Source organism: Sarcophilus harrisii, chromosome 6 (assembly GCF_902635505.1).
Source record: "Sarcophilus harrisii chromosome 6, mSarHar1.11, whole genome shotgun sequence".
Classification (NCBI taxonomy): Eukaryota; Metazoa; Chordata; class Mammalia; order Dasyuromorphia; family Dasyuridae; genus Sarcophilus; species Sarcophilus harrisii.
In genome coordinates, this window is record NC_045431.1 from 194,675,480 (window position 1) to 194,688,510 (window position 13,031).

General features: G+C 34.7%; 1 protein-coding gene across 2 annotated transcripts in view; it reads right to left on the reverse strand.

Annotated features, from left to right (window-relative positions):
* Positions 1–12,518, reverse strand: part of SYT9 (synaptotagmin 9) — a 198,213-nt gene extending 185,695 nt beyond the window's left edge. For both annotated transcript variants that reach the window (XM_031944009.1, XM_031944010.1), the window contains exon 1: positions 12,304–12,518. In XM_031944009.1, coding sequence (XP_031799869.1) covers positions 12,304–12,448 — 145 coding nt within the window. In that variant the 5' untranslated portion in view covers positions 12,449–12,518. The remainder of the gene's footprint in view (positions 1–12,303) is intronic.
* Between the last annotated feature and the right edge of the window lie 513 nt (positions 12,519–13,031).

Consider the following 13,031-nt stretch of genomic DNA (forward strand, 5'->3'; position numbering starts at 1 on the left):
TTTTCTACCTTGATTTTACTAGAACTGTTTTCACCAAGGGAAAAAATAATTTCCTAATTGCCAAATCATCTCTCTTTGTGGCCACTCTATAGCTTCTTACTTCTGGATATTCTCTCCAGATTCTCTTCTGTGCCACTGTTCCTTTTCAGGGAACCAGAGTTGTAAGTTATTTCAGAGGTTATCTTGAATAAGACTCATTTCTACAATATACTCAGCAAATGGATATCCATTTTTCCATGAAGACTTTCTTGATCATTCAAAACAGAATTAATTCTTCTGAACTCTTGTAGAATTTTGTTCTTTCCATCTGTGCTTATTACAATCTGTGAGTTATTTATTATTTGAATGTTATTTCCTGTTCTAGACTATAAGCTTCTTGAAAGTAGGACATATATCATTTTCATTTTTTAAAATCTTACTCAGCAAGTAACACAGAGAGTTGTTACACGAATGAGGGCTCAATAAAGATCAGTGCAATTTAAATTGTTTCCCTGAATATCTTTTCAAATATTAAATACATAATCTCACTGACTGCTTCAGAAGTGTTCAGAAAAAATTACCCTTGACTATCATTTTAAATGAACATCTTCCATTCAATAACTCTGCTGTCATTCTACATGGTATCTTTAATGAGAATTCAGCACAGTTAATATTCTAGTTTTTTCATGACCCACTATCTATATAAAAATCTTTAATTTGCTTTCTTGTCCATGTTTAATAGTCACAATAGTTTCTGATCATTAAAAAAAGAAAAAATCTGTTAAAAATCTTTCAACTTTGGTAACCACCATTCAGATCTTTTATTCAGTGTATACTTGCATGGAGTCATACTACAAGGGCTGCAGAAAGCTTCTGTAGATTTCTTGGTCCTGAACCAAGCCTATATTAAAATATGACCCCCTACATGAAGCAATATGCTGACAAAATTATCTCATATGCACCCTAAAAAGATGGTCACATTAGGTACAAATACTATTACAGAAAACATAATGATTAAAATGTTGCTTTGTCATATGTTTATGCAGCTTCCCAGAAATGTCATATTTTCTTTGTTATCTATTTATTCAAGGAGAAAGAGGATCATGGAAGATTAGGGACAGTTTTGTGGAATAAAGCAGAAAGAAGTAATCAAAGAAGTCATGAAACCATAGAGAGCTTGTGGTGGGATAAAGCTAGGCCAGATTATTCCAGAATATTTGTAAATGAGATCCAAAGAAGATTAACAAGAAGATATGAAATGGAACAAGTATTCTGGTGTTTTTATGCTGGTCTATTTTTATGCCCATTTGGGCTCTAGTATGTCAGTACCCCATGTAGTGTGTTAAAAAGTAGAAAATGGCCCTTGGGAAGATGAAGTCATGAAGAACAACTGAACCTGAACAAAGACATGAAGAAGAAAGCTAGGTCAGGGACAGCACACTATTAAAAGGGCTTGAGGATTGATTTTCAAAATATTTCAAAGAGGGAGAAAGAATCCAAAATATTAGAAAAGAACATGGAATGTACTATTAAAAAAAGAAACCAAGAAGACATCAGCAAAGATTGACCCAAATACCTACATTTTCATCTTTAAAAAAAATTTTTATAAGAACGTGCTGTGTTCAGTATTGTTTTATAGTCCCTGCTGCTGGGGGCTGCTGAGGCTTGTGGAGTCTTTGACTTTGAGAATTCTAAACTGATGCAAAGATAAATCCAATTAGATATCTATTCTAAGTCTGGCACCAAAATACTAAGTCCCAAGAACAGGGGATCGCCAGACTGCCTGAAGAAGAGTTAACTGACCCAGCTTGGGAAAACAGAATAAGTTAAAACTGCTATATCAAGAAGAACTGGGACTGCCCCATTAGTGACCATTGCATTTACAACCTAGGCAAGCTAGAGAGACCAAGTCTCAATTCCCCTCCTCAAAGAATGTGCTACAATATATGTAAGGGATTACTTCAGTAAGAATAAATATACTTTAATGGATTTGTGATATAAAAAATGTTAGTATTCCCATTGATCACATTCAGATAATAACCTAAGATATTCTGCATGATTTTTTTTTACCATATTCTTCTGTCATTCTTCCATAAACAATTTCCTCAATATGTTGAAGGTCTTTCTCAGGTATTTTCTACAATTTATGGTTACTGTTGTAGTATTTGGACTTCTGTGTTTCTTTCTCCCTATAAGATGGGTAGCTTCTTTTATCATCCTACATTTCTAGGATATTCTAGGGTACATATCTAGATATTCTTTAGATAACTTCCTTTGCACATAGTAAGTACTTAATAAATACTCCATTAATTTCTGTATATAATCAAGAGCATAGTGGAGCCAGCTTGTAATAGTTCATAAAAACAAATTACTAAAATTTCAGTATGAGCATTTATACCTTAGAAATTAATGAAAACTATAGATTAGGCCTTGATTTATTGTTTTGTTGATTGTCTAGACTTAAGAAAGTGATGAATAAAATGTTAATAATTCAGATTAAACTTAAATTTGTGTCCTGCATGCATTTCCCCCAAAGAACCAATTACTAAGCATTTATTGCAAACTTGGCCCTAGGTCATTGTTAAAAAATATGCTATAGCTTACTTATGTCACTTTGAGTATCTCCATTGATTTTTGGGTTATCTCTAGATCTAAGTCATTGAAAATTATAGCATCCAAATTTATAACCATATAGAATCATCAGAAGAACAATGATGTTGAAAAGATCGATATTTCTTGATATTTAAGGTTTTAATTTTTTCCCGTTAAATACCATTCTTTTCTATCTTGCAGCATTCTAGTCTTTGGAGATCTCTGGTAATGTTTTGCTACATCAGCTATTAGCTATTTCTTCTAGTTTTGTGTTATTTATGAATTTGATAAATATATCATTTATGTCTTCAAGAGTCACTGATTAACAAAATGAAAGAAAATAGCCAAAGAGAGATTCCTAGAGCACCCCACCGAAGACTACCTTTCACTATCATATCAATTCATTCATTAATTCTTAATATTTAGGTCTGGTCAACCAGTTTTAAAGAAAAATAACTATGCTGTCACTTGGGCAGCTAGATGGCAAAGTGGATAGAGTGCTGGGTCTGAAGTCAGGAAGACTAATTTTCCTGTCTTCAAACCAAGCCTCAGACACTAGTAGCTGTGTGACTCTGGGCAAGCACTTAACTCTATTTGCCTCAGTTTTCTCATTTGTCAAATTAGCTGGAGAAGAAAATGGCAAACCACTCTGGTATCTTTAGCAAGAAAACTCTAATGGGATCAACTGAAATGATTGAACAATAGCATCAAGGATATCACCTAGTCTGAAGCCTTCTATACTATCCAAAAAGATAATATAAATAATTTTGTCAATAATTTTGCTCAGTTCCAGATAAACTGGGTTTAACATCTTCCCTCTGTGTTCCTAGTCTAGTAACACTGTATAAAAGGAAGTGAGATTAGTCTGATGATTTTTGTTTGTTTTTGTTTTTATTTATTTAAAAAATTAATAATCACTTTTTATTTTTAAAACACATGCAAAGGGGGAAGCTAGGTGGCACAGCGAATAGAGCACTAGCCCTAAAGTCAAGAGGACCTGCGTTGAAATTTGGCCTCAGACACTTAATACTTCCTAGCTGTGTGACCCTGGGCAAGTTACTTTATCCCAATTGCCTCAGCAAAAAATAAATAAATAAAATACCTGCAAAGATAGTTTTCAACATTCACCATTCCAAAATGTCAAAATTTTTCTCTCTCCTTCCCACCCTTTTCCCCTAGATAGCATGTATGATTTGTTCCTAATGCAACCATATTCTTTGAGATCATACCTTCCTTTCTAATTACAATCTATTCCTTAGAAATGTATTCTAGAATTTTGCCAGGAATTGAAGTCAAGTTCACAACTTAAAGAGTGTACTACAATTCAAGAATCATATTTACCAATTCATTCTGAATTCTAACACTTCTAACAATAGTCTTAGAGTATTTATAAACTTTTTGTTTGTCTTTAGTTATAGGCCTTTGCCTTCATCTTTAATACACATACTTTAAAAATTCATTACATACTAGTTAATGAGAGGCTGAGCAAATTGCACCTCTCTTTGAGTCATGGTTTTTAATCTACCATAGTAATTATGAGTAATATGTGAGTAATAATATTTGCATTTTGTACTTCACAGAGTTGTTATGATGAAAGGACCTTGGAAATGAAACACTGTAAATATAAGGTTCCTAAAACTCAAGCTAAAAAAAGAGATGTTTCTCTATGGATAGTAAGGGACAGATGTACTTCATATGGGAAGTTTTGAGATGATTTTCTAAATGGTATGATCACAGAAATCTGAGCACTCAACTTAGGAAACAAAAAAAGCTCATTCAAACTACAAATATTGACTGAGGCCCTATTTACCCTCCATACTAGGTGCCCTTAAGAATATAAAGATGTCCATCCTCAAAGAAATACTTTTGTCTTGGGAAAAGCTAGAAGAGTAAATAAGATCTATAAATGGCTTTTAAACTGAAGAAAATCAAGTAGAGTCTCTGAAATAGAATGTGTCATCTTACAAAGTATTTTAAATCAGGAGATGCTTTACAACTATGATTAACTAGTTATTGTTTCAATGGAATTACTACTGGGTGATAAAAAGGAACTGTAATATCATTTTGGCTCAAAGACAATCTAATTGAGTAATTAAAGGGGAGAGAGACAAAGAAATTGAACAAGAAAATAATTAAAAGGAAGTAGGTAAAGAAACAGGGAGATGAAGTTGAAGGCTAATAAAAGCAATTTCAGAAAGACACTTCTTAATTTTTTTTTCAAAACATAGAGACTTAATTTAAAGTATAACAATTTTGTTCAGTATTATTTTGGTTGAGTTTTGGAAAGCATCAGTGAAATAAGAAAAACTATTCTTTTTTGACAAAATTAAAAAATGAGCAAAGAATAGATAAGTCAAACTTAATTATAACTTTCATTGTAAAGGGGTTGAATTTTCCTACAGAAAAAAGATTTATAGATGACTAAAAAACACAGTGCTCAAAAGAAACACACTAAATGTCAAAAAATGTAGCAAAGTAGAAAAAATGGAGAGAACTAAAATTTGTAATACAATGGCTAATTTAAGAAAATACACAGTTATTAGTAAAGATATCCAATCAATTTAAAACCAAATTATGTAAAAGAAACAAAGGGGGAAATTATATCATTATCAAATCTAGAATTATTTGAGGGAAAACATTATAAAATTAAAATCTTGATAAAATGGAAATTATTAGTAATTATACTTATGATGCAAATGTTAACTGATTTTCAAAAAGATTACATAGAAAACCAATGATAATGGCAAATTTTAATGCTGCACTAACAGAAAGTTTTAAATCATACAAAAAAGGTAAACAGAAATAAAAAGGTGAACAGGAACTAATTTATAGATATAGATGCTTTTGAAGAAATTGAATTTGATAGACATAAAAAGAACTGAATGGAAATTATAGTGATTGACTTAAAAAAATTATGGAACATCCCTCAAAACTGAACATGTTTTAAGGCACAAATAAATTAGAAATGTCATATTTGTGCATAAAAGGATAGTAAGATAATAATCAACAAAGAAATATGATAAAAGAATATAGAGGGGCAGCTAGTTGGCATAGTGGATAGAGCACCAGCTCTGAAGTCAGAACCTAAGTTCAAATCTGACCTCAGACACTTAATAGTTTCAGGCTGTGTGACCCTGGACAAGTCACTTAATCCCAATTGCCTCAGCAAAACAAACAAACAAACAAAAACACAAAACACACAAAAAAAGAATAATAAAAAAGAATATAGCACTCTGTGAAAACTCAAAATAATTTACTTTCTTTTTTTCTAACAATTCAAATGAATAGTTGTCTATTGACAGCTTACTATGTGTTAGACACTAATTTAGATGTAGATAGAAAATCAAATATAAAATAATCTCTGTTTTCTGGAAGGATGCATTAAATTGAGGAAACCACATATAGTTTGTCAAATAAAAAGTAACTAAAGAATAAATAATAAAAATAAGTTATATTAAAGATAATGAAATATAAATTCAAGATTTTGAAATTTACATAGTTCAAAGCAATAAATATGTATTAATGATTTATATAGGATGTATGATATGATTTAATTGCAAAAGAGTTAAAACTAGAGTTAAAAGTTAAAGAGATTATAAAATAAACAAATGAATATACTAAAAGTAAGCACAAAGAATAAAACTTAAAATAAAACATTGAACTGAAATCTAGAACAATTAAATTGATAAATACAAGTCTGTTTTAGATCGATAAAATTGATAAACAATTAGTAATTTGATATTAAAAATGAAGTTAAGAGAAAACCAAATTATTAACATTAAAAATGAAAAATGGAAGATAAAACTATTAGAAAATGTAAAAGACATGGAAAGAAATTAAAAATATTAAATGTTGAAAGAAATAAACTAATAGCCTAAACAAAAGAATTTCAGAAGATGAAATTAAATAGGACATCAATGAAATGCCATATAAAAAGCCAATTTGATAAAATAGATCCAAAAGTAAATTCTAATTAAAATTTTAAAGAACAACAAATCCACTATATTACTATATAAATTAACTTCAGAAATGGGGGGAGGGAGGGCGGGGAGTGGCATGTTATCTGTTCTTTCCCCAAAGTAAATGTGTTTATGTTAGCCAAATCTGGCGTCTAAAAAATAGAAAGCTACATAATAACATTAATAATGAATACTGATAAATAAACAAATACTTTGCTTATAGTTTAAATAGAAAGTGGTTTAAATTAGAGAAATAATATATTTAATAAATCATTTTGATAAAAAAATCACAGCAACTCATGATTATAGCAACATATAAAAAGACTTTTGGTAAAAAAAAAAAATCCATTTATGTTAAACACAATTAAAGATATCAGAATTATATCCTTAACATGACAAACAATTTATTTGAAATTAAGAAAAAACATTCTATAAGATGGAGAAAGATGCCATTAAAAACGGTGGTAAACAGTGGTAACATGGGGCTATCCATTAAAAGCAAATAAACATCATTTTACAAATTTTACATTACATAAAAAATGACCCAAGAAAACAAATTTGGGAAATAAAAAATAAGATGTTCAAACATTTCTCTTTTCAACAAATATATTTAGAAAATCCAAAAGGCTAACAAAAATAGGCATAAATACCTTTAATGAGATAGTATGACATAAGATAATTGCAGAAACAGTCATTAATATCTATATATAAGGGGGAAATGCAAGAGGGTATAGTGGAATATTAACTTGTGAAGATAAGCAAAAAAAAATTAAAAGCTCTATAAAATGGCCACCACTAAACAATATTAACAGACATAATTTGACATTAAATGATAGGAAAGTTATGCAATGTTCATGGCTAGGTTGAGCCAATACAATAAAAATTATAAAATGTACATTTTATATTAAATTTGATAAAAATGAAATATTAATGAGCTAGTTCATTGAATGAATTAATAATGACAAATTTTATATAGAAGAACAAAATATGAGATTATGAACATAGAATAATGGAGGATGGGGAAATTATACTGGTATTCGATAAAAATAGAAAAATAGGTCAGTGAGACAGAATAAATAATCTAGAATTAAAATTAAAAATGTGTTAATGTTTGATTGTAGATGGATGATTGGGGAGGGTATGTCCAGAGTCTTGATTTTATTAAAATGAGGAGCTCACAATGTTGAAATTCCTTCCAGCAGTCCAGATTGACAACTCTTTTGTAATGCTAGTCTTTAAAAATTTGTCTGTAGGGATTGAAAGATTAAGGGCATGCCCAAGGTCACATAGAGTACAGAAGTGTAACTTGAATTCAGATCTTCTTAACTCTAAAGCTAGTTTGCTATCCTTTACCTCACTTTGCCTTTCATGTTTGATAAATCTAATATTATAAAATATTAAAACAACTTATTTCACTAAAATGCTACTCATTATGACATTGATTTCTCACAATGAGGAATTCATAGATCTTTAACTATTTAAATATTAAAATACAAACCACTAAATATTATAAATTATTGCATAGAACAGAAAATAGCAGTTTAACAAGTTATTAAATTCATATCTCAGTCTATATTATAGAAAGAGGAGAAAGACTTGTGCTGAGTAAGAACTGCTTTTAGAGTCCAAGGTCTTGCAATAGAATCCTGACTCTGCCACTTACTATTGGGATGACATTTTGCAAATCATTTAACCCTCTGAAGCTCAGTTTTTAAATTGTAAAATAAGGGAGTTGCAGCAGATGACCTCAAGAGTCACATTTGGAATTCTATCATTTCATAAAATTCAAGTGGATCACTGCTCTATTATTATGGAAATTATAAAAAAATTAGAAGGAAAAAGAATGACATTTAATACAATTATGGAAAAGATGAATATTTCTAGTCATTAAACAAAAGAATTTATTATAAAAGATAAAACAAATTGACGATTCAACAGACATAAAGAGTTTCAAACAGTAGAGTAAGATACTCAAGAAAACAGTTTAAGAAAAATATCCACTGTAAATCTATGAAAAACCTGATATCCACAAAAGATAAGAAAATGATACTAGTCCTCATATCACATCATTATTTTTTTTTCCACATCCATGCTATAGTCTTTTGCATAGAAGAGATGCTTGATAAATATTGATTGAATTGAAATCCCCAATAGATAAATGATTAAAGGATATGGATAGACAACTTATTATTAATGATATACAAAACTGTTCAAACTCATCAGGAAAATTAAAATTATAATTATAATTAGGCTTCAGTTATACCTAACAAATTGGCAAAAATAATTAAACAGAATAAAATTCTATCTTAGCAGAGCTGTAGAGAAACAGGCATACTATGAAACTGCTGGTAGAACTTTGATTGGTGAATTAATTTTAAAAAGCAATGTAGAAAAACAGATCATGGACCGATCTTCTGAGATTTTAACATAGAATGTTATTCAGATAAAAATATACTTTTATGTAAAAATTAAAAATTCACAGCAGTTTTATTTGTAAAATTGCAAATACCCTAGATGTAATGGTTGGAGACTGGCTGAATAAATTATATCAGTAGAAATATATTGTCTTTAGAAATGGTCAGTTTAACATGCATTTTGCAAATATGAAGAATACAAAGAAATATGGAAACACATATGAAGAAATGAATAGTGAAGGAAGAACATAATTACACAAAACTATAACTATGTTTTATAAAACAATAAGAATTTTTGAAACTCCACAAAAGAAAGTGAGATTAAAATAAAAATTTTTGAGTTAGAAAGAATCTCAGAAGACCACATTCCTAGAACAACAATAACATGTTGGATACAACATACCTGTTGAATGCCATCCAACCTTTCCTTAAAGAAGGGAAATACACCAATTCCTGAGGCAGCTCTTTTCACTTTTGTATGGATGGATCTAATTGATATTAAGTCTTTTTTTTCTCTGAACCTATATTTCTTTCTTTGTAACTTCCACTTACTGCATTTGGGGCCAGATTTTACCTTCTGGAGCCAAGTATAAATCTAATCCCTTTTTCATAAAACAGACTTGAAAAACACTTGAAGATAGTTTCCTATACCCACCCCAACTGTCCAGGGAAATAGAAACAAACAATACATTTTAAAATTTTTATTTTGTTCAATTTGCTATATTCATTTTAAAAACAAATTTTAAATAATTTCAATTCCATATTGTTTCATTTTTATAGATCGCTTATTATAATTTTTTTTTGGTTGATGGTTACTGAGCTTAGGATTTGAAATGAGTTCCTCAAAAGTGAAACAGCCTCACACAGTAACAGCTGCTTTCTGTCTCTTCTAATTTCTCATGATTTAAGATTAAAGATCTGGCTTTTCCTGTAGTTCAAATAGTTCAAGCTGCTCTAAGGAAAGATTGATTTAGACCACCACTGTGGGAGTCAGTTTTCATGAAAATGTGGTGAGGTTTTTTTCAGTCTGAAACACCATGCATTCTGTAACTTTGATTGATAAAAGGTACATTGCACAAAACATGTTCAGATATCCAAGGCATGTAGGCATCATTTTAAAAAAAGATAAATTGCCATTTAAAAACAGTCACAATAGAATTCATCTGATACACAAAGAAACAACGATTTTGATAGTGCAGGGAATTTGTTGTGTGGCAAGTCCTTCTATTAATCCTGACTGCAAATCTCCATAATTTAGTAACTAAATTCTTGTGGCATCCAGAGATTAAGGACATTTGCTTAAGGTTACCTTAGTAGTGTCAATGTTGGGGTATAAAACTGAATATTCCTGTCTCCAAGATTAGTCCTCTGCCTTCATTCATCTGAAAAATGTGATTAATATAATGTTAACTGTAGGCAACAGGTCTAAGTATTGTTTCTTTTTCAACAGGCAGAATAGTATAAGTATTAGAGCCTCAGTGCACTTTCTATTTTTTATAGATGTACCTGGTTTCTGAAATTTTATGTAAAATAAATCCTTTTAAGAACCTGGTAGATAGGAAGATGAGTTTGAAGGGATGCAAAAGGAAATTATCAGAATCAGGAGGTGAGCGATGTATAATAAATAATGCCTAAAACAACACAAACAAAAACACTGAAAGGGCAGTTGGACACAGAATATTTGGAAGAATCAATCTGGTACTCAAAGATAATCAAACTTTCTTATTTTGATAGATCAATTGAATGTGTGTGTGATACTATGAGTGTTATTGTTGTATACTCTTCCAGAAGCTATGATTTTGCTTAACTAATTTGCTTTTATAGAGAAGATCTTTTAAGTGGGAGGGTATATATCAGAAAATAACTGTTATAAAACTATCAAGAAAGTTTAAAAATGCACAAATGGAAGTCCTACTGTGAATTCTTTTGTAAATCAAATAATTCCTTATTATTTTAGACTAAATTTAAATGTTCATACAGTAGTATTACAAGGAAAGAGGCAAACCTGCACCACATATGGGCCAAGAGCCACTTCTTATCTGATGAGTAAGTGTGAAGCCAAAGCTCCTTTAGTCCCCGAGTTTAAACTGTAAACGGAAAAACTCATTGATCATTTTCTATTCTCACTTCCTGAAGAGAATGGGGAACCAATACTTATTATAAAGTAATTTTTCGTCTTTTGAACAGGGTTCTTTTTCGTTGAACAAACTCCCTCCTCCCCCCCCCCCCTTCTTATTATCTGCTACCGGATTTGGGAAAACAACCTCAAACGATTTGTTGACTTTAAAAGTTGAGACTGCAACTTTTTCCTTTACTGAAAAGTGTGATAGGCCTGGAGTTAAGTGTAACAGCTGCCTAGTCTTCGGATGTAGTCACCTCCACTACCCCAAGATCCCATTCCTACTATGTGCTACCCTTACAGTAAACGGGCCATTTTTGTATTGCCCCAAAGATTAGAAAGTTGAAAGACTTAATCCAGAATGGTTCCGTAATGGTAGCTTTTCGAGCCTCCTTAGTATATACCAAAGCCGTGCCTCCCTGAAAGCAGACTAGCGCCAGGCTCCCGCACGCCGCCCAGCCTGCTGAAGGCACCGTGACCTGCTATACCATAGCGTCAGAGCATAGAAATCTTACAGCCAGAGCCAGAGAGATTAGCCTGGAAGCTGTGCCAGCTCTGCCCGACCCGGCACAGCCCAGCCTCAAAGGAGCTGTCCAGGGCAGAGTGGTCTGGCCAAGCCTGGCCTTGGGATTCTCAGGTTTCGGGTGGAGATGAGTCCCTGTCTCCTGTCTCCCTTCTCCCATCAGACCCTGGACAGCGCTCTTCCGATCACCATGTTAAAAAGAAAATGGAAAAGAAAAAAAAAAAAAAAAAAAAAAAAAAAGGCAAACCTGAACCATTGCTGGTCACTCTAGTGCCCGGCGCCACGTCCGCAGAAACCCAGTACCGTTTGGACGGGTCCAGACAGCCCCGGGGGCCACCTCTTACTGCCGGTCCAGAGCTTAGGAGAAGCCAGCCCAACTTCCCAGAGTTTCATAGGGTCTCAGGCCCTTTCGCAGCCCCGAGTGGAACCCCTAGGCTCCCTAATGAGGCTGTCCCGGTCCCTGGCCAGGCGGCAGGGCCACGCGAGATCTGTGTGCGGACGGCGGGCAATGGGGATAGGCAGGCGCCGGGCACCAGCTCTAGGGAGCTGAGGGCTAGGGGGAAACAGCTCCGGGCCATGCGCCCGGCGCCCAGCGTGGTCTCCGGGTGTGGCCGCCCCCTCCCATTCAGAAGACTTCAGGCCTTAGGAGATCCCTTGCCCCGGCCTCCCCCATCCTCCTCCCTTCCTCCTCCTGCTACCCCGCCCAGCAGCGCCCACCTGAGTCGGTGAGCCGAGGTCTGGCGCGGTCCCGCAGGTAATGGATAAAATCCTGGCAGCTGTCGTGCTCTACCGCCCCGCTGGAGCACAGCTCGGCAAGCAGCTGCAGTGCCTTCTGACAGATCTCGTCCCTGGCCCCGGGCATCGCCCCCCAGCATTCTCGGGACAGGTCGCCGGAGAGCCCTCCGCCCGCTCAGACACGCCTTTGCCTCCGCTGCCGCTGCTGCTTCCCCGGGCCGCCTGCGGCCACCGGCCGCCCCCAGCTGACCAGGGTAGGGGCGCGCAGCCACAGCGGGGACCCGACCGTCTGTCTGCAAGGCTTCCCTCGAGCTCTCTTGGGTCCTGGGGGTGGCTGCCGGGTGGTAGGACGACCAGAGCCTGGTCGGGCGTTGGGTCCCACCGGTTGCATGCAGTTCTCCCTCTCCGTACCGAGGAGCGGCGCAGCCGGAGCCTGCGGGCGGACGGGCGGCTGGCGAGCGCTCTCTCGCTCTCTCGCTCTCTCGCTCTTTCTCTCCTCTCGCTGGCTCTGCTTCAGCGCAGCTAGGGCGCAGCTCTCCCTGGCGGCCGGAGCCCTCAGTGCCGGCGGCTGAAGAGCAAGAGGCGGGGCTCGGAGCGGTGGGGAGATTTTGCCCGAGGGTCTGGAGGAATCGGAGCCGCCCCTCCCTCCGCTCCTTTTCGGGGGTCAGGCCGTGGCCCCCTCTACCCCAGCTTGCTTCCCAGGGCACAGC